The following is a 22610-nucleotide window of genomic DNA, read 5'->3' as shown; positions in this document are numbered from 1 at the left end:
TCTTCCTTTTTGTATTAGAATCCTCCACGTTTTGCCTGGGCACATACTAGCCCAGTGATAGACTGCATTTCCCAGACTTCCTTGCATGTAGATGTATCCATGTGACCAAGTTTGAATCAGCGGGATTTGAGCATTTGCCATGTGTGTAATTTCTGAGTCATGTCCTTAGACATAAAACCAATTTCACCAGACTTTCTTTGTGCCCTTTCTGACCGTCTGAGAAAAAAAGGCTTAACTGATGCAGTAGCCTTGAACCCAAAGTTGTGAGCCATGTTTATTCCTAGGCTTACAGAGCTGTCCCACCAACCTGGATCCCTGGGTGCCCAAGTCCCCTTCTTCATAGGTTCTTGCCAGGACTCTCCATAACTCTATCCTTGGCTCTCTCTTCTTCTCCCCATCTATATCTTTCTTGGGTGTTATCTAAATTTTGTACCAACAATTATTTTTCACTCAGTGGCTCCCTAATCCTTATTTTCACACTGGAATTCCACATGGAATTCTCTGATGAGCTCTAGAACTGTGTTTCTTCCTTATTAGACAACTCCACTTGGTTGTTCCATACCCACTTCAACTGTAACACATACATAGTGAAATCATTATCATTTCCCCCAAAAATCCTTGTGCTTCTGCTTAGCCCAGCTAGAGAAGTGATCTCCCAGCCGCCATCTGGAAAGGAACCCATGATACTTTTGCCCCACCCCTGTACCAAGCATGGTAAATATTGCATCCACAATACCCCTGTAATCTGCTCCCTCCTGTATATTTCTGCTCTCCTTGTTTAAGTTCTTCTCACATCTGCATGGATCCCTGCAGTGTCCAAAAGATTCCCTTACTGCCAGACTGACCCTCTTTCCTGGCAATTAGGTACACCATTGACAGAGTAACCAGTCTAAAACTAAAGCTAGATTAAGTCCTCGCTACTTAGTTTACTTTAGTCCACTAGCCTTTTGTCATCAGCTCCCAGTAGCCTACCTCATTCTTGATCCCAGACTTTCAGTTCTAGGATCTCCACAAATACATCCGGTTGTTTCTTTATTCTGTTCCCTTTCCATTTTTATCTGGCTCACTGCAACCTCTATATAATCATATATAAGTGAGCCAGCACTTTATGGATTTGCTGGCTTAGTGCTCTCCATCTCTAGATATTATGAATGTTCAAGTGAATAGTCTTTGATGCTTTCTCTTGAAATTTGGCAGAATTATCTTATATAAGTATGTTAATTTACTTGTTTATGCAGGCATAAAATATTCATTGAGGACCAGGCACCATATGCCGGGCACCATGATAGGATCTGAGGAAATAAATAAATGGAAAAACATAGTCCTTTAAGCAGCTCAGAGTCTCATGGGGATAGAGTCATAAAAATCAATACTTAAAATAGAAAAGTGTACAAAGCACAGTACACAGAGTCAAGCATCCAATTTCTTTATAAGGAAGCTTCCTGTAGGATGTAGCATTCACGTGGAGATCTGAAGGACAGGCCAGAGTTTGACAGGGACTAGAGTATTGCAGGTCGAGGGAATGGACACTGGAATGTAGGAAGGCAGTGCACGCTGAGGGATTTACAATTAGGTCTCTGTTGTCAAAGGGGAGAAGAGTTGAGTGGAAACACACACACACACACACACACACACACACACACACACACAGTGTGTTCTCCACACAGTGGCCAGAATGATTTTTTAAAAATATAAATCAATCACATCACTTCTTCTTCATCTTAGAAATCCTCCATGGCTTTCCATGTCACCTAAATTCAAGCTCAAAGTCCTTGCCATTATCTCTAAGGCCCTCTATGGTCAGCTGACTCCAACCCCACTATCTCTCTGATTCCATATACTGCCATTCTCCCTCTTGACCTCTGAGTTCCAGCCATTCTCTGTCCCTGTAAGTTTCTGGTACATTCCAAGCATCCTCCTGCTGCAGGGCCCTTGCATTTGTCATTCACTCTGCCTGGAATGTTCCTCCTCAGACATCCACGTGACTCGCTCCCTCAGCTCACTCAGGTCTCTGCTCAAAACAACAGAGAAGCTTAACCTGACTTCTCTATTATGTAAAACAGAAGTCTCTCCACTCCCGATGATCCTTAATCCCTCTTCTTCACTAGAATGTAAGTTCCATGAGGGCAGGGGCTCATGTATCTGTCATAACAACTGAAGAGAATCATACTTGATGCACATTAGGACTCAATAAATACTTGTTGAACTGATTAATTCTTCAAATAACAATGATACTTTGAACATATAGGGCACTTTTAACTTTTTCCAAGCAGTTACGTGTTTACTGCCATATATTATAACAGTACTTTTCTGAGAAAGGTCTTATTGTTTCCCTTTGAAAGACAAACCAAATTTCATAGAGGTTAAATATTCTGATAAAATTTAAGTGGAAAATTATGAGCAAAAGGAAATCGAGAATCCACGTGTCCAGCCTCTGGGCCTCCATTTCCTTTTACTTAACTTTTCTGTCTGGCAAGTACCATCACCACTAACAAAGTAAAGGAAAGTGTTTTGTTCTCAGTATTGTGTACTGGAAATGTATTCTTAAGGGTATCACTTTCAGAGCATAAAAGCAAAGAAATTCAGTCATAGTTGTCATTTATTGGAAACAAGCAAAGCTTAGGTACCTATTTTAGAGAACATACATGAGAGCTCTATTTCTAAAACTGATTTAGGTTTTATTTTTATTACAGTGGGAGGTTTGGATTCTGAAGGCATAAAAAGAATCACAATTATATTGTTATGAAAAGTTAAGAACAAGTCTTCATGAATAATATTTTTACTAAATCTAATGTGTCTATTAGTGAAGGAAGATGTCATATAGAAATCTTGAATGCTGTTTTACCTTGTCTTTACTTTTTGTGGATAGGAATTATAAAAAGTAGATGAGGTTTATTAATTCTATTTATTTTGAACCAAATGTATTACTGAAAGCCAACAAAATGAAAAGTTTTTAAAAATTATTTCTAGGAAACATTTTTGAGGTAATTTTCAGCAAAATTGAAAAGTATCCCCAGATTTTTTTTAAAAAAGTATTCCTTTGTCAGTATAATTCACAATTAACATAATTTCAGCTGGTTGAATTTTTTTTCCATTTATATAGTCAATATTTTATAACTTGTTAATAAGACTATTTTGTGGCTCTATCTATTTGGAAAAAATATTTACCTTTAATTTGTAACTATACAAATCCTTACATGCTTTAGCTTTTTTCTTTCTCCCTTACTGATAGAAATGCCTGCAAAAACATGTTATAATGGAAAAAAGAAAAGTAGAACATAGTCCAATAACAATAAAGCTCTTTAAGACATCATATAGAATTTAATTAAACTAATAACTTTAAATTCTATGGCTGAGTATCCACAGTTGTTAAAGGGAAAACTAATGCTAAGAGAAGCTTTCTAAGATACCACAATAATTCATGAATGGAAAGAGAAAATAATTCCTGTTAATTCCTGGGCTCTGCAATCCTGAGGCTAGAGATCATATGATGCAATCTTTCAAAAGAAAACAAAAGGCCATGATAAAGATTTTTTTATTATTATATTAAAGAAATATAGCCTTCTATTCTAAGATCTCACAGCCCTGAAGACCTTTCAGGGAAGTGGCTTGCTGTATGTATCATCTCATTTGATAAGTCTTCCTCTTGAGAATGTGCCTGTAATCACAAACTGTTATTACATCCGCATTATAGAAACCATTTATAATAGCAGTTGTTCACCTCAGAGCTAGCTGAGTTTTTCCACTGAGGTCCTATGTGGACTGTTGGAATCCCTATTGAATAGGTGCTGTGTAAAGGCCAAAAATATCCCATGAGGATATACTCAGTGTGAGTAATAACATCATCATCTTGTCCTTGTATGCTTTGTACCTGGATTTTCTTTATTTAGAAGATCTCATTTTTCTCTTCTATATACCACATCAATCATCATAGTGATTTGACAGTTATGTGTTTTATAATACAACATTCCCCAATATTTTATATTTGTGGCGTGTGCGTGTGTGCGTGTGTGTGTGCGCGCGCGCACACGTGCGTGTGCACATAGATGCTTTTTCACTTGGTTTAAGCATTGAGACCAGTAGGAAGAAGGAAGGCTCAAGTGGCAGTGACATTCAGGCTTCTTTCATGGTATTTTGGAAAGCCCAAAGAGAGACCTATAATAGGTTCTGTTGTGCCACTAAAGTACTGAAAATTCTCTTGCCAAGTTCAACCTTTAGAGCCCCTCTTTTCAACAGATTAATGCAAGATTCGAAGCTTTAGGAGAGAGCAGGCAGGAGAGCTACAATAACTACAATTCACTCTATTTCTCTCTTATAAACCTCTATGTTTCATAGTGCAGTCTTAAGATATCTTTGCTTCTCCCTTTGATCATGCCTTTATCTATCTCCAAAGTCTCGTAAGCCCCTTCATGCACTTCTGCTAGCTGTCATTTCTCCTAGAGACCTCAGAGATGTTGAGAATGTACAAATATATATCTTGGGACTGGAAAGCAGTGCCAAGTGGTCCATAGCACTCTGTCACGGGCTATTTTACAACTCTAACTCTGTTAGAGTTCCTTGATTCAGAAATGTAATATTCAGACGGCATTTATTGATCACTATGGTTTGCCTAGTGCTCTGTTCCTTGCTGTAGATATGAAGATAAATTGCCTTAGCATTCGGTGAACTCAGAATCTGGTGGAGGGTTGGCGGCGAAGGGAGGTCAACAATTATAGCATGTGTGGTAAGTGAAGGGAGCACAGGAGCACCTAAGAGGTGCACCAGATTGAGCACGTCCCTGGGATACTGGAATGGAGGCACTAGATATGGGATGTTGGAGATAGTTTCTCCAGAGAAGATGACACCTGAGCCAAGTCTCGAAAAATAGGCAGGGTGTTACCATTTGTGTTGAATGTGACACAATGCGGTACATGGTGGTGTGTGTTTCAGGTAGCACGGGCAAAGGCTTAAAGACTTTGTCCCTTAAGAAGCAGCCAACTTTTAGAATTTGCCTTCTCTGTAGCTGATCATTAGGGCATTCCCAAAAAAGATACCTGAAAGAAGAAATATTTTATAGCCACAGTTAAGAAGCACTTAGCAGAAAATATGGGCATAAAGTATGTTTTATGTAAAGCAAAATCTTACATAAGTGCTCTGTTGCCTCAGGTGAATGAAATGTTGACATCAAATGCAAAAATCATGGTATGAAAAAGAGAGCTTATTATTTGAGATGAAGTTTATTGTGATAACATGAAGCTTATTGTAATGATAACATGGGAATCTGTTATCATTTAACCAGAGTTGTCTTGTACTGAAGAATTTAGGCCCAGGATTTCACACAGATATCTAAAGAATTAAATTGAGATCATCACGAAGCAAATAATAGAAAGTAGGCCCTGAGTTATTTAAAAGCAAAATGGTGAATTCATAGGTCTTGCATGAAGCTTTTAAGCTATGAAGGGGAAAAAAAGAGAAAAGCTGGAGAAGCCGGTGGAACAAAGAGATTTGGCTATTCACTAAGGTTATGATCAAGTTCGCAAATAAGGGCATATTGAAATCAGGAGCCCTCGGGAAGAGTCAAAGCATTTTTAACAGTACATTTTATATCTATTCCTCTGTCTCTTCTGACATTTCTTTGTGGGGAAATAAAGAAGCAAAATGATAAGGATGAACAAGACCCCACTAACCCTAGATTTTTGCATGTAGATTCGACCCCTCCTAGTTTATTGTACTGTCACAGCATTTCATTTGACTCCTACGGAGATCAAGTAAGGAAGACAAGGCAGTTGAAGAGAAAACGATAGCACAAAGCATTGAAGGGGTCAAATGCCTATTATATGGCAGAGTTAGGATGAAAAAGTAGGTCTCTGAACTTCTAATATAGTGTTCTTTGCTTCCACACTACACTGCGTCTCTTCTTTTGGATTTATTTTTAAACGCTAAAAACTCAGCAATTGTTCCTCCTTTGTGAATCATTAATCTATGCAGCTGCCATACCACATTGTAAGGCTCAGCCCGGCATGGTTAGAATAGAGCACTAAAGTGGGAGTTTATCATATTTTGGCTTCATTGCTAACCTATTGTTGAATATTGAAATTGTGACATTCTTTAATCTTCCTGCATTTCATTTTCTCTTTTTCCTTGGTCTGTGTTATGTCTTGGAGCTAAATGTGAATGGAGTCATCTAGCTACATTGTTCTCACTGCAAGAATACACTTGGTACCAGTTTTCTAGGCCAACCATATGGGTCGCCCCCAAATATGTACTGTGGTTTCATTAGTTTTGTGGGTCTCGGGAATTGTATTTAGGTCATTTTCCATGTAATTACATGTCCAACTTCACATAGGGACTTAAGATCTCCTAAAGAATTCCTGGTAGATTGCAGAAATGTTAAGTATAAGTTGTATAAACAGTACTACCTAACATTTATTGAGTACTTGCTGAGTGCTGGGCATTTGCATCTATCTCATCGAAGCCTCAGCATAACCCTGTGAGGTGAGGCAGATGGGGAGGCACAGGAACCTTGCACAGCTAGTGTGGAGCAAAGTAAGACTTTACACAAAGGTCCTTTGGCTCCAGCCCACACTCTGGACTGCTTATACTACACTCTTTATAGAAACTGGTCTATAAAGGGTCTCTATTGGTAGGGCACAGTTAATTCTGTCAGTTGGAATTCACGATTCCTGAAACGAAGTTGGTCGTTCATTAAAATCCAAGTGGCTGCTTTCACACTAGCTGTAGATCTTGCTCAAATAATGAGAACAAAGTAAGCACTTACTGCAGAAAATGTTCTTCAGAGGCCCACAGATTGTTCACTTTGTTCGTGGTCAGACCTGGAATATTCATTTTGACATGCCTTATTTCAGCTATATTAAATGTAAGGAGACCTGACAAATGTAAAAGTTTGAATATACATCATTAATTTCAGCTCTTTAATTAAGATTTTGTGGCACATATAAACTTCATTTGAAATCTGGGAGGGAAAATAGATCATTAAAAATGAAGTGAATTGAGGTTTTATTTCTACAGCTATAAATTTTCTTATACAGTAAGATCCAGAAGCACATAACTGTTTTTAAAGGTATAATGTCTATCTACTTTATATGTAGTTAGTACTAGTTTTGACTAAATTAAAGAGAGTTTGTCTTTTTTTAAAATTCATCCAAGGTTCCCGATAGACTTCCCTTTTCCATCCCATTTATTTATTAAAAAAAAAAAAAAATACCTTTTATACCATGCACTGGGTTAAGTACACTAAAACCTTTTAATTACTGATGTGTTGGTAAGTTGGCAGGTTCATAAGGAGTTCAATCTTCTTAATTAAACCCAGTTATCTGAAATTCCTTGCCTCTGATCATAAATTAGGTCTGACAGCAGTTTTGAGACAGATATAAACCAGCTGCACATTCTAGTAGGATAAACATTGAAATGGCTAGAGATGATGATATCATATGTGGTGCTATTAGATCCAAAAAAAGAAGCAATAGAAGCATTTTGCCATTTTTGATAAAAGATCTAGAATATGGTAGGTTAGCCTTCAGCCTCGAGGAAAATATTAATTGGGATTCCTGGTGCTTGATACTTAGAAAGGAGCTTAATCATAATCAGAGGAAATGATCTGAAAATCAGATCGTCAGAGCTAATATTTCAACTATGCTCCATAGATGTGCCTCAGAGGCCACCTGGGGGAGTGGGGTTGGGGGCAGGGTGTTAATGGATGAAAACCTGCTTTCCACACTTAATCCCTCTTTTATTTTATGTTTGAAGAAAGGATACTATGACTAAAGGAAATTTTGAAAAAAATGTGGATTTAGGCCAGTTCACACACTTTACCAATGAGCAAACTGAGGCTCAAACAAATTCTAGGAAAAGCAAATAGCTATATAAGAAAGTGAATATAATCACAGCTTACTACACTGCCTGGCCCAGCAGTGAACAGTTTTACATAGTCATTTCGTCATTGTGACGTGAATTCTGACTGTAGAGTTACCTACAAGTTGTGACCTAGCTATACTGGGAGAACTGAAGATGGTGGAGGATGGAGGTTTGTGAGTGAGTTAAGTCTTCATATGGCCCGATAAAAAGTTAGTAGATAATGTCCAAATTGATTAATTAAGAAAAAAACCAGCATGGCCAACATATTTTTAAATGCAGAGGTAAAAAGAAAATGTATGGAAGTACAAAAGAAAATGCTAAAAAAAATTGCAGTCGATTCCTCCCGAGAGCAGGTCTAAGGGTACGGAAGGGAGGTAAAAACTGCTGTTTTCTGGGTACATATTAATTTTTTACCAAATAAAATAAATTTTTAAAAGGGATATTCTGCGTTTGCATTACATGTATGCTTCCTACTCTTGGTAAATAATAGCTCATGTTTGTCAAGGAGACCATTCCCTAGAAGAGAAGAATAAGCGGGATACTAGAAGTGAAACGTCTCATTCCATGACAGAAGGAATGAAGCTTGAGAGGTCAAATTGGTGGCAGGGTGTTTCCCAACTAAATCTCTGATACCTTTGGCTATTCATTCGGTATTCTCCCTAAATTATTTTAGGGACCGAAGCTGCATTCCAAAAGGAAGTAAAAGCACAACTGTGCAAAGATTTTGAAAGAGCCTATACCTAGGAGACAATTTCTCTTATAGTTCCTGTTTCCCCCTTAGTTATAGCAATTCTAAATAAAAATTGGTACCTAACTACTCCTTGTGATGTTTCTTTTTTTAAAACAGAAAAATGCACATAAAATAATGGAGAAGTGCACATTACCATTAACTGGAAAGCAGTGTGTCGACCGCATCATTACTGAAAAGGTAAAGTGCCTTCTCTTTTTATTTCCTCTAATGTCTACAACCACCTATTTTACTTAGAAGCATTTCTAGAATTTTTTTTGTTACCTTCTGAAAGTGTGTTGCATTGTAGTCATAGGACTAATTTAATCTGTGGGTAGACCGAATAGGAAGATTCATCAATTTAATGTCTCAAAATGTAGAAGTCTTAATACACAACTCTGGAAATATACATATATACACAAAACTGAACTACTGTCCTTGGTAATTTTGACAGTGTGATATAGTCAAAGAAAAGTTTTATTGATCCTTATGCTTGGACTATTAAGATGAATGATATATATAAAATTAAGAATATATTTATTATTTCTACCTTTCTTCTTTGCTTTCCGAAATCACAAGTACAAATTTTTGTATTTCATTTTAGAAAACTAACGATAATTGGGTTTTAATCATTTGGGTGCAAATTATAGTACAGGTCTCATAGTGAATCCAGAAATCTATTCAATGGTTCTTGCATGCTTTCAGCCCTCTTATAAAGTGGACTTCAGACTGCATCAGCCACTTTAGTGCCTCTCTACATTTCTTCTCTGATAGGAAATGTTGGCCAGTGGTACAACTGAAAGCTGTTCAGGTCAGAGAAGCATCACTGGCAGTTGCCTCCAGACTCCCTTCTGACCCAGATTTGAACCTTGGGTGCTAGAATGACAAAATTCTCCTAAGTGATCTAGGAAGGTTTTATATTCTTGATTCAGTATCTCGATGAAACCACGAAACAAAATTATCTATATCAGGGTATGTTTGTTTGTTTGTTTGTTTTCTGTTAACGATGCTGTTCCTTTTGCCAGGAGCTGCAGTAGTGTTGTCTTTGCATGAATCTGGTTCTCTAACCCTCGTTAAGGTGGTAACAAGCACCCGAAAGCAGCCCTTTGACATAGGTTAGGAGGTTCATAGTGCTTTGCAGAAGCCACGTTTTAAGGAGCATTCTCTTGTTCTAAATGGTGCCTTTTCCTGTTTATGTGGAATTTAATAAAGATGACTTATAGAGAAGAACAAGCAAATAAAAGGGCAGAATATTTTATCTCATCATTTATTCCTCGAGTCTTCACCACTTCTGGCACCCCACCAAAACTATGGACAGGACTTGTTGAAAGGGATCCGTTACAGTTGACCCTTGAACAACACGGGTTTGAACTACGTGGGTCCATTTATATGCAGATTTTTTTTCAATGTACAGTAAAGGTATTTTCTCTTCCTTATGATTTTCTTAATAACATTTTCTTTTCTTTAACTGACTTTATTGTTAAGAATACACTATATAATACATGTGACATACAAAGTATGTGTTAATCAGCTGTTTATGTTAGCTGTAAGCTTCCGGTCAATAATAGGCTATCTCAGTAAAGTTTTGGGGAGTCAAAAGTTACATTTATATTTTCAATTGCATGGGGGTCAGTGCCTTTAATCTCCCATGTTGTTCAAGGGTCAACTGGACTTTGAAAATAAAGGCTAAGCAGTCCTTGATCCTGTTTTCTTTAATAATGTGGTAGAGCTTGTAAGGATAATGCCAGCAACATTGTCCCCCCATCTCCTCTTCTCCCAAGTATGCCCTCTTCCCACTCCCTATTTCCATGTGTATGTGCCCTGCTCTTGTTCTCACCAGTACAGTGCTTTTGCCTGCTGTACCTCCCACTGCACTCTGCCTCCCCAAATCCCACCCATCCTTTAAGACAAATGCAATTTCCACCTTCATCATGAAGAGGTTTCTGACCATTTTAGCACTCATGATTTCATCCCTGGTGATCCACCATTCATTTTGGCCTTTATCATCTAATACCAACATTTTCTTACGACAAAATTTATTTGTTATTTAACTTTAATTCCATTTTTAAAAATCTTCATACCCTTTCTCTCCATCCACATTGTTTTAGTTGTTCATTCATTACTAAGCATTTTTGTGAGCATCTTCTCTGAACCAGACTATTCCTAACAGTAGGCTACAGAAAGGCGGAGGACAGTCTCTGCCCCCAGGGAGCATATTCAGGAGGGGCAGACGTCAAAGGCCGTGATGGAATACCTGCCAGGTGATGAGTTAGGAACATAGAGAAAGACTGCTTAACAGCCTGCGAAGTGTCGAAGGAAGCTTCTAGATGGTATCGAATATAAACTTTTAACGTGTTTTGTAAGGCATTTCAGAGTTGGTACCGTTTCTCCTCCAGTTTCAGTGTCTTACTTTCTTAACATTCTCCCCGCTTCAGCCATGCTAAAATGCTGTGAACTACGTTGCAGTCCCCCTACCACGTTTCTTTGGGAACTTTCTACAACCTGTCCTTCTCCTTGGAATGTTCTTCCCACCACCATCCATCTGGCTAATTCCTGCTCATCTTTTATGTCTCAGCTATATGTTTCTTTCTCTGGAAACTCTTTTCTATCCCTCCCCAAGTCTTCCGGGTGCTTCTCTGAATGCAAGTGCTTGCCCTGCTTTAGCAATGACCACTGTATTGACATAACCTCTAAGCTCTGACTATCTCACTCATCACTGTTTATTCGACACTCAGCATGGTGCTCGCCCATACACAGGGAATATGCTTGTACTATATTTTTCTTGATGTGAAAACTGATAGATTGAGCGATGACTCTTGAAAGTTAAGTAGGAGTTTTATAAGTGAGACTAAGACCAAAGAAGCCTTTCTAGGCTTAGGGAAGGAAATAGGCAGAGTCATGGAGGTATTAAGAAAACACAGGCTAGATGAGGACGTGAAAGTGGAACAGTGTGGATTGAAGGCATGGTCAGATTCAAGGCTAAAGTAGAAAAGATAGTGAGGGGCCAAGTTATGAAGGAATGTGAATGCCTTGTTAAGAAATTTGGGTTTTATCTGGAAGGCAATTGGGAGCCTTTTGATGATTTTCAGTAGCTGGGGACATAATTGATTAGATTTGGATTTTACAAGGAGCATTGTAGCTTTTATATAGGGTAGGGAGAGAATAGATGAGACAGAATCCAGTTAGACGTCCCATTCAGTGATCTGGGTCAGAAATGTCAAGGTCCTAAACCATGGAACAGAAAGAGATATGAAAGAGATTTAGGAGATAAACTCAACCTAACTCAATGATGAATTAGACATGGATGCTAAAGCAGAGGTGACTTCTAAATTTTCTGGCTAGAGGAGATGATCGACCTGTTGTATCTTCAGTGAAGTCCAGGACTGTAGGAAGAGAAAGGGTGGAGACAGGGAAAAAACAGGTTTGCGTTTAGACATTCTCAATTTGATATTCCTGAATAACTTAACATCCAGACACATATTTCTCATAAACAATTGGAGATGTGGATCTAGAGCTCAGAAGAGAAATCACTATTGGAACAGACTTGTAGAAGTCATTAGCATATGGGGATAATTGGAACCTTAACTATAGATGACATTGTATAGCAAAAATGAGTTAAGTGAAAGGCAGCTAAGAATGGAACTTTGGGTACCTCAAGGAAAAGAGTGGTGCATGTTTACCCCTATACTCTGTACTAGTTGGCACTCAATAAATATCTGTTTAATGAGTGAATGAGAAGGCAGTGCCATTAAAGGCAGTGAATGTGTACAGTTTTGCCAAAGCAGATAAGGGAATAGAATTCCATTTTCAACTCTTAAGGAAAATTCCATTAGTTTGCCATTTGAAAGAGGCTTTGGAGCTGCTTTGACCCTGATTTCCTAGTTTCATGATGCTAGAATGAGGTTATGAAAGTTGCCTTCCCCAGCAACACCTAGGCTATGATTAACTGCTTTATCTATAATGTAGCATTTTATGGTGGTGATGGAATAATTAACTTATTCATCTGTAAAACAAATAAAGTAGTTGCAATATTATTCTTGGTAGTCAAATGATTGTAGCTTTCAGGTTTTAGCCTTCATTATGATCAGGTTTTTGTTTATACCACTAGATGAGAATCTTCCTAAATGCTCCAAAAGAAAATTTTACACTTTTTAATAGTTGATGCTTGGCTTTACAGTATATGACCTTGAGAGCTAATTAGGGTTTGATAAAGGTATTAATAAAAGTTTTTTTTTTTAAAGCAATAAGTCAATTTGCCATAAATGTTATCTCCCTGGTCTCTGAAGTCTTATATTCTTGATACCACAGTTGTCTTCTCCCCTGCCTGTTCTTGATAACACAATTTAGAGGCTTTATTTCTTTGATTTGTTCCATTTTGATAAATTTACAGTTGTTCATAATGTAGAGAAGAGATAATCAGTATGAATAGTGTTCCAGTCACATTTTCTGTAGAGGAAAAGAATGCACTTTAAAAGTTTTTTGTCATTTTGAAATTAAATAACCTAATGCAGCATGTAGACATTCCTAAATGACCATTTATTTCCCCTCTCAAAACACATATTTCTGCTGGAAGAAAAAGGTTTTTTTAGAAACATGAAAATGTGTTATCTATGAATTCATCAAACAAGAATGCAAGTATCACTGGTTCCCTTGATGTCTTGCTTCTGGAGAGAAATATCAATTAACTGGAGACAAATAAACATTTTGGTGTTTTGATTTGGGTTCACACACAAGTGACAATAAGCTAAGCTATTAAGGGGAAAGAATATTCCTATACGATGCCCCCGCCATGTCCCAGGCATGATGCCAGGTTCTCAGACTATGTTTGTGACTTTATTTGTCCTGTGTAACAATCTTGGGAAGCAAAGGTGTGTTTTTTTGGTTGTTTGTTTGTTTGTTTGTTTGTTTTGATATTCATCTGCAGATGCAGGGATAGGATCATGAAAGATTGCATTGCTAGTGTGCTGCAGAGCTGGAATTCCAGTCCAGCTTGACAGCCAAGGTTCTTTCCTTTACATCTCACGGTCTTCATATTAGCCTCCTCCTAACCAGGAGAGTGTTTAAAAATGACAGTTTAGGGTTTGATTTCCAAGCTAGCTGAAAATAAAGATCCTAAGCCTGCAAATAATGGTTGAATTTAAGGTAAATCCTCAGGAGAAGAGAGATCCGGGCAGCATATGTAAGTCTGAAAACCGAGAGGGGAAACAGTGCCTGTTGCACTAAGGACAACTTGTAGAACCTTCAAGTTAAAGTCATAGGGAAGCAGTTTTGACTCTTATGGTAAGACCATCCCATCAATAGACAATCTGCCTCGAGATGAGGGAGCCTCCTGCCTCAGGAAGTGTCTAAGCAGAGCCCCAGTGGCCATTTCAGAAAAATGTTTTGAAGAATTCTTGAGTGGGAAGTTATATTAAGTGGCTTTACTTCTCTTCTACTCAAGTTGTCATGTAATTAAGTGTGACAGCATGTGTTCTAAACCAGATACAACAGCTTGAGTCTACCTGCAGAGGTCAAGCTGCACCAGTGGCACTACCATCACCTTGTGTTACTGACCAGTATGTTATAATGGAATGTTCAGGGCGAGGTTAGCCTTCTCATGCTTGTCTTAAACATAAGCGTCCTCATTTGATTTATATTCCAGAGGGAGGTTCTTATGCTCTCGGACCTATGTGTTTTCATAGGACTTACAGGGAAAGTTTTAATATTTACCTGGGCGGGGCTATGGGGCGGGGCGGGGGGGGTTGGTCTTTCAGGGTCAGGACAGCTACCCTTTGTAATTACTCCTAGCTACTGCATAGTGCCTTCTCTTGTTTCCTGTAACTCTTTACCCAGCAACATTTGCCCTATCATCCCTGTGCCTTCATCTTTCAAATATCTTCTCTCTCCTTGTTTTTCTTCATTCTTTTCTTTCTTCAGATCATTATTAATCATCTAATTGAAATTGTAACCAAAAGTCTTAGACTTAACAAAAGTAAAGTAGTTTAAAAAACACTGGTTATAACAGTAGCGGATGCCGTCAGCAGTCAGCACCCCTTTATTTTCTGGCGTCAGTAGTGCTCCACAACTAATTGCCAGTTGGGGAGTTGACATTTATTCTCACATCTTTTCATAGCTGGTTTTCAGGTTTTTGTCCTGGGTCTTGTCTCTCCTTTGAGAACTTGATAGCTTGTTCCTGTTTTGTGCTATAAAATAAATATTGTGATGGCGATTGTCATTGTCATGTTCTTAACCCCGACAGGCTGTGTTTGACGTGGACAGCAAGAAAGGGCTGACTCTGATCGAACTCTGGGAAGGCCTGACAGTGGATGACATAAAAAAGTGCACTGGGTGTGATTTTGCAGTAAGTGTTTCTGTGAACAAATCCAGCCACTTATCCTATACCATGAGCTTGATTAATGGGTATTTACAGGACATGAACCATTAATTTGTGATCATTTTTGGAGTTGACCTTTGCAGAGAATGGGAGTGAAAGGAAAGGGGGGCCTCCAGATGAGAGCAGGTGGGAGCAGGGGCAGGCTCTGACTCATGGACCAGGGCTTGGCTCAGGAGCCAGAAACAGGAAGGGGAGGAACCACCAGGAGCTGTTGGAAACAGAAGGTCAAGCTTGAACTCTAAGTTACTGTCTGTAAAGTTCCTTGCAATCCTCTGTTCTTGGGTTACATATCAGCTGGAACTAAACTTGATTAACTGAAAAATGTGAGCTACACACAGAAAATTGATAATTCCTTTTTTTAAAATCCTTCTATGACTTGTGAGTTTTTTTTCAATGAACTTCCATGCCTGATTATTCCACTCATTAAAGATATTAGGATGTTAGACTTCTGACAACACCAGATTGTAATCACAAAATAAGTATATACTGCATTTGAAGGAAAGGTTAGTGCATGAGAACTCTGACTTACAGAGTAGTAAAGCACATCAGGGAAGTATCATTTAAGAAATATCCAGTCCCTTTTTAAAACAAAGAGAATGATACTGTGATATAAATAATTGCCCTTTATAATAAGTGCTTGTTTATAAATTACCAATCACCTACCTAATGGGGGTTGAGAAGATGGCCTAGTCCATTTGAAGTTAATCAAAACTGAGGGTGAAACATCTCTTAAAAAAATGAATGAAAAGAATTTGTTTCTCACATACCTTTTTGTAAACAGATCTACTCGTTAAAATGAAATATATTCATAATGAAATGTTGCAGCTACCCATCCTAGAGAAGTAATTTAACAAAACTTATTTGATAAATTATGCATATATTTCATACATTTCTTCCTAGGTACTACATGCTTGGCTGGTACCTATCAGAGCATAACAAATTTATGTAAAAACAATTTTGCTGCGTAATTAATTATTCACATATAAGCATTTCTGGTACTGTATGAAGGTTTTTATCTATTAACTTTTTCTGAATTTCCCTTGGAGAAAAGAAGTCTGCCAGCAATACCTTGCATAAAAGGCACGTCTTCAATTACCTTTTCAATAACCTCAGGGGGTAAAAATGGGATTTGTCTATACTTTACTTAGAATTTCTTACTCCAGTGATAAAAGCAAACGATTCATACTTAATCAACTTTTCTTCATATTTTTTCCCTATGTGGATGAATTAACCTCTTCTTCTGCAGGTAGCATCTTTGAGATCCACAGAACGTTCAGTTCTCTGCTGCAGAACAGAATATACAAAGGAAGGTCCTCATGAACTGTTTCTTTTTTAATCATGTAGATAAATCAGGAATGAAAAAGATAGATATTTAATATTTACTGTTCCGCTTTCTTATTTTTTTTTTTTAAGTGCTACTTTCCATGTCTTGATACATTGAAAAATATCTTTCTGGTCCTTCTTTTATTACAGTACTATTCCTGTGTAATCTGTTTCCTCCAGATTAGGCTCTAGGAGTGAAATGTTCATTTGTATGTCCATGTTGTCCTGAAAATGAAAAAGTGTAGTATCAGCTGAACCACCTTGACAAAAGAACTAGCTTTTCAGGATCTGATGATCAATGGCATCTCTTTAGACCTCGACAGATGAAATCACACCTGGTGGATTGTTTCTCTATAAGGCTAGGGACTGGAGTGCTCTGATTGATAAAATTTTCTGCCTAATAGCTGGGTTACATTTAACAATAAAATTATGTTGAGGATAACATTTTTTTTATTTAATAATTCAGAAGGTATTCTGTGTTATAATTCACAAGCTACTCCATGTGAGTATTACTGTATAGGTAGTTCATGACTGTATAATCCTCCATATGTGACTATATACAGGTTACTCAAAATTTCTGTTTGAGAAAAAGCCCACTCAGCCTCTACTATATAACTGGAAGTGAGCAGTCTATAAGGAAATAGCCAGATTGTTGCATAATAAAGAAAACAAGGTAAAAACCTAGGTGAAAGGAATTGTGAAGATGTGTTGGTAAACGTCCCATGTAGCTAAGAATATGGGTAAGTGAATGGGCAATAATACAGAATATGGTTATAAGCTGATTAAGAAAATACTGAGAATTTCAAAGAAAAACACAAAATATTCAACATCAGATAAAAGGACATGACAAAATTGTGGTTACAGGGTATTAAAAAATAATGGTTATAATAAAATATTTGGGCATTAAAAAAGGAATTATTGAGACTTTCCTGTATACCACAGTGCAGTTAGCAACAACAATAAAAAATGTGGAAATTGTTTCTTATGTATCAGCTGAAACAGCTTCTTAAAAAAGTTATAATAACCAAAAGAATGTATGAGTTATACTCATAATTTTATGTCAGTTAAAAGTTTTGTTTTCAGTTGGTAAGAAAGTCTTGTAAAGATTGCGTGCGTGTGTGTGTGCGTGTGTGTGTATCTGAAACTCCAAAGGAGGCTATAGAAGTTTTGTCGTAGAAATGCAAGTATTGACTATTTTTCTGGAACCTTCACCACCACATTCCTCAAATAAGATTCTGGTCAAGAATAGTTCGCAGCAAGAGAAGCCAACCCATAATGGACAGAGACCTGGTTCCATACGATCACTCTCCTTCAGAATATAATTGTTTACAAAGAAAGGGACTTTCAGTTGTTTCTTGGGAATTGAGTTCTGACTCTCCTGAGAGAGAAAAAGGAGCTGGGCAGGTAGAGGTAAAACTATTACTGTTATTATAAATGCTAGTGTGGTGGATGTGGCTCAAGTGTACAGCCACAACTGGCTTTTCAGGTAGGAACTCCAGAGGCGGGAGGGACTTTAGCTCCCAGTTACAGGAAACCCTGGAAGACCATAGGCCTTTCACACAGGGGCGAGCCTTTACTTCTGAGCTTCTTTCCACGTGGCTAAGAGCAAAACAGGGTATGTGCTCCCCACAGAAGGCTATGAAATGTGAATAAAATAGAACAAATTGGTACAGTTCCTCCTCCCAAGGGTCTCGGTCTTATTCTCCAAGCAGAAATACACCTAAACCATCAGTAGCAAAAAATTAAATAAGAATACTGCTTATTATATGTTTGCAATGGAATCTGAAAGAAGCCAGCTGCAGACATTCTTTGCCAAGTTCAATAAATTTGTATTCCCAATATCTATTATGAAATGGCATTATACCAGAATTAAACAGTATACTCTCGGGCTTTCATTGGACTGGGAAGACAAATCATTGGCTTATCTTTTACACTGAAGTCATATAGACTTGTGCTTAGCCTGTAGATCACCTTGGCAGGATAATCTGCTTCAGCTTGCAGGGTTTTCAATGTTGATGAGACTGTGCGGGAACAGAATGAAAAATGGTGGTTTAGTAGATGTTTTTCTTTACAAAAATAGAGATGCCAAGTCAGTCTATAGAAAGCTTCATCTTCTATTAAAAGTCAGTTTCCACGTTAAGGATATAAATGATATTAAGAGCTCAAAATAAGGCAAACATGACAAGGAAAAGGATAAATGTTTACGAAATTAAGGTGTCCATTTTCCTTTTAAAGGAAATTCTATAAAGAATCTATTAAAATTTTGTTTTCAAAAAAGAAAACTTTTATTCATTAAATTATTTCTATAGATGTGCTGTTTAAAAAAGGAAAATGGATTGTTAGTGGGATATGCTTTCTCAACACTCAGAGCTCATATGTCTTATTCTTTCCAGTTAAGTTAAAGTTCTGTGCTTCAGAAATGTGAGCTGACTTTTGTCTATTTATTATAAGTTTACTATTTTGTCTATTATTATATATCTTTTCTTGGACCTGGCAAGTCTGAATGAAGTCTCATTTATTCTAACCTGTATACCAAGTCACACCAATCTTTTTTATTTTGGTCATGTCATTCTTTTAGTAGAAAAACAGAAAAGGGGACATTAACTCTTGACATCATGAAGAGTTAATACAGAAACAATTTATAAATAAATATTTATATTTAAATATTTAACCTCATCAAACCCAAATAATTGCCTACTCCTGTTTTTAATACTGACTTAACCCCTGTTAGGAACCTTTCTTCGAGTTCTTTGAAGCTTATCTAATCCACTAATTCATTCATTTGTTCATTCATTAATTTAACAAAATATTCTGGATGGCAAAATGCTAGTTAGGCCCACTTTGATTACCACATCCTTGAGGGGTTCAAAAAGAATCACAAATTTTAATATTCTCTACTGTGCATTCCATGGAGACTGTTACATACTAGGACTGGATATTTGCCAGATTGAATGAAGAAATCTGTACCCGGCATTACACCTTGAAAGATCTGTGAAAATGAAGCCAGACCACTTACATTTAGGTTTCTTCTTCCACCAGCTCTACCATTAAATGTAGACCTGTCCTCATTTTTCTCTGCTTCAGAACTCCTAGAAATGTATTTGCTGTTCTGTACAATGAGCATAAATATAGTCAGTGTTTAACATTTTTAATGCTGTTACCTTCTTTTTGTAACAACTTGGAATCTTTTTGCTGCCTTAATATCATTTCCATTCTGACTATGAAATTTCTGATAAAACTTTGTCATTGACCATACATCTCTTCATTAGCATGTGTCTCGTTAATCCAAAGACTGTATTAAATGTTTCTTAACAAAACTATGAGTTGACTGGACCTATTTTAGGACTTTGAGACATGTTCCTTACTCTGTGTCTCTTTTGCATGAAATCTGAGAGTCATTAATCTCAGAGCTCAGGGATCCATTCAGTAGAGAGCTTGGTTATTTGGATGCTTTATCTCCCCTCTGTTCCTTGATCTAGTCTTAATGATCCTTAATGTAGGAGCTATAATGCAAGATGGTTGAAAACTACTAACTACACAAAATGTAAGCAGAAGAGGAGTTCTCTGTCTTGGTGGTTCAGAACGGAAAATACTGCGGAACGTCTAAGTGATGTTCATGGAAAGGCTGCTTGTTGCCTGTATCATTCAGGCTTGGAAATTGAAAGGAATGGTGTTTATACCATGAGATTTTTTTCATAATTTGGTTATTTTGTTCTCTTTCATTTACCAGGTTTCACCAAAACTCATGCCAATGCAGCAGATCACAATTTGAAATGTGGAACAGACATTTGTCCCAAGCTGTGTGTTTCTCATTTTAACCACATAGGACATCAGTAATCATCAGTAATCATCAGTAATCATAATTGTATTTTTAACAAGCAACTTTTGACTAGTTTTTTTTCTTGCATTTTATTCTGTATGCAGTCATATAGATTTTGTTCTTGCAAGCATGCTGTGACATTTTAATGAAAAACAAAAATAAAACATATATGATTATCTTATTTGTTTTATAAGTGTTGAGAAGTTGCTGCTCATATTGGATTTCTCTCCATCTTCTGTGGTACGTACCTAAATTGTGTGCAGTTTGTATTAAGACGGACCTGTAGGAAGAGTTTCATTGTTGTACTTTACTCATGAATGAAATCTTAACATGTAGAAAAAAAAGAATGAGGGTAGAAAATAACTTCCCCCTGAGTCTACCCAAGGCAACATTGCACTAGTCCTGAAAGATAACATATATGTGAATTTTGATTAGTAGAAATGCTGAGTTAATGATTATTTTTCCTTTGACCTCTGACTTTTCTTTTTGAGTTTCTGATTTTGTGATTACATCTCTTCTCCTCTCACACTTTTGGTAACTAAATAGATGCCCATGAAGGAAAACAGAAACATTTTTATGGGATGTTCCTGTTAACTGGTTTGTGGAAAAGACCAAAGTGTGTAGAGTCTGTTGGTGCTTATATCCTACCAAAAGATTGCCTTTATAAACAAACCAACCAACCATCTGTGCTTTGCCAAAGACTAAGGTTTAGTATAGGAAGAGGGCTGTAACCTAACTGATCTAGTCAGTTTTCTTACTTTGAAACACTGCAGTATCTGTATGTATCCAGAAGGTCCTTAAGGGTCTATATCTGTGTTATTGAAGACCAGTGGGCTATTTGAACAATACTTTCTCTCAAACCGAGAAAGGCTGTGGATAATTTATCATGAATCCATAGTCACAATGACAGCAGAGTTTTTTTTTTTAAATCTTTCTTTTTAGGCGCTCTTATTTCTGCTTAGAAATGTTTCTAAATATTGAATGCCTTTTTCTACAGAACAGTTTTCTTTGTCCCAGCTCCTTCGTTGAACAAAGTACTTTTAATTCAGCTCTATCCAAGTAGAGGAAATAATGATCAAATCCAGGATTTAAAGAGCAGTGAGTGAATTTTCATTGTTAAAAAATAAACTTGGTAGATTAGGTTTTATAAGGAACTTCTCTTCAGAGGTATCCTCAGTACCAAACAGTTGCCCAGGGGGTGACCAAGCATCCTAGGTGTCAAACAAGGGGTGAAAGTCTAGGCATCCTGAAGACAGGCCAGAGAGCTATGCTCTGGACAGAGGGAGGCACATTACAGTACATTATGTCATTCCTCTGGCACTAGTTACAGAAATTTATACATGTTTTTAGGTGATGGTTGTCATTGAAACTCACTTTCTCTTCAAACACAGCTATGGTTGTGTCACATACAGTTTTGGAGGAGAGAGGCTTTTTTTGTGAGATGCACACTTCATATATAAAATAGTCTTTCTGGATGGCTGCATGGTTGAAAAGCATTTTCTCCCATTACTGGTAAAATGGACTCTTAGAATTTTTGAGCCCTAGAGAATAATATATATCTATGTCAGAGTTATGATTTGGAAAAATGGTGTTGTTAGTGGTTGCTATATATGCCAGCTTGCTTGCTCATTACTCCAGTCTGCTACTTTTAGACAATGTGATTCTAAGAATGTTCCCAAAACTTCGAATGGCAAATGACTTTATATTCTTGATTAAAGAGTGACATGGATATTAAAAGCATTAAGAAATAAAATAAATATTTCAGATTGATATACAACAGTGTGATTGTCCTTTTTCTCATTTTCTCATTTGGGAATGGCATGACTACACATGGAGATAATACAACAGAAACTGTAGAATGGCCAACAATTAAAGTCAGCACACTTTTTCACTTCTAATCAAATTGTTGCTTTTCTATTTATCTTACCAAAGAAAAGATATTGTCCTTCATGAAAGAACAAATGAAATTTTTACCCAAATGAAGTTTGCAGTTTTCTCCTTGTCAGAGCCAATCATTTGTCTGTAAAAGTTGATTATCCCAGGCTTCATTGTTAATATATATATTTTTGCTTTTATCTAATATTCCTTTAGAATACACATACATTAATTAGTGCTCTAGTGGCTCTAGTGGTTTGTTGAGTTTGCTTGCATTTTGAACTGGCTCTAGTGCTAGTTTTTTCAGCATCTGTGTTACCCCTTTGGTAACAGATATTACCCCCTGGCCAAGGATTGGGAGTGTGCCCAGGATATGTCACTTATGGTAGCTCTCCAGTTGGCGAGAAAGAAACTGAAACACAAAGACATTGAGCTATAGGGAAGAAGCATCCTAATGATATTTGGGTGCCTGGTTCTGGATGTGCCTAAGGCCAACTTTCCTACAGCTATGCTTATACATGAACTCACAAACTAACCTTTTTGCTTGATCAGGGTCTTTGTCACTTGCAACCAGAGTGTGAACTCAAACAGCATTTGTAATTCTTTAGTCTTAGGAAGAATCTGGTCTTCTTTAGAAG

General features: G+C 37.2%; 1 protein-coding gene across 1 annotated transcript in view; it reads left to right on the top strand.

Annotated features, from left to right (window-relative positions):
- Nucleotides 1–21854, top strand: part of OXCT1 (3-oxoacid CoA-transferase 1) — a 115327-nt gene extending 93473 nt beyond the window's left edge. Inside the window, exons 15-17 of the mRNA XM_006919514.3 lie at nucleotides 8702–8782; nucleotides 14820–14921; nucleotides 20008–21854. Of these exons, the coding sequence (XP_006919576.1) occupies nucleotides 8702–8782; nucleotides 14820–14921; nucleotides 20008–20049 (225 nt within the window). The 3' untranslated portion in view covers nucleotides 20050–21854. The remainder of the gene's footprint in view (nucleotides 1–8701; nucleotides 8783–14819; nucleotides 14922–20007) is intronic.
- Nucleotides 21855–22610: the final 756 nt, after the last annotated feature.

Source organism: Pteropus alecto, unplaced genomic scaffold (assembly GCF_000325575.1).
Source record: "Pteropus alecto unplaced genomic scaffold, ASM32557v1 scaffold338, whole genome shotgun sequence".
NCBI classification, from domain to species: domain Eukaryota; kingdom Metazoa; phylum Chordata; class Mammalia; order Chiroptera; family Pteropodidae; genus Pteropus; species Pteropus alecto.
This window is presented reverse-complemented; position numbering and strand designations above follow the sequence as displayed.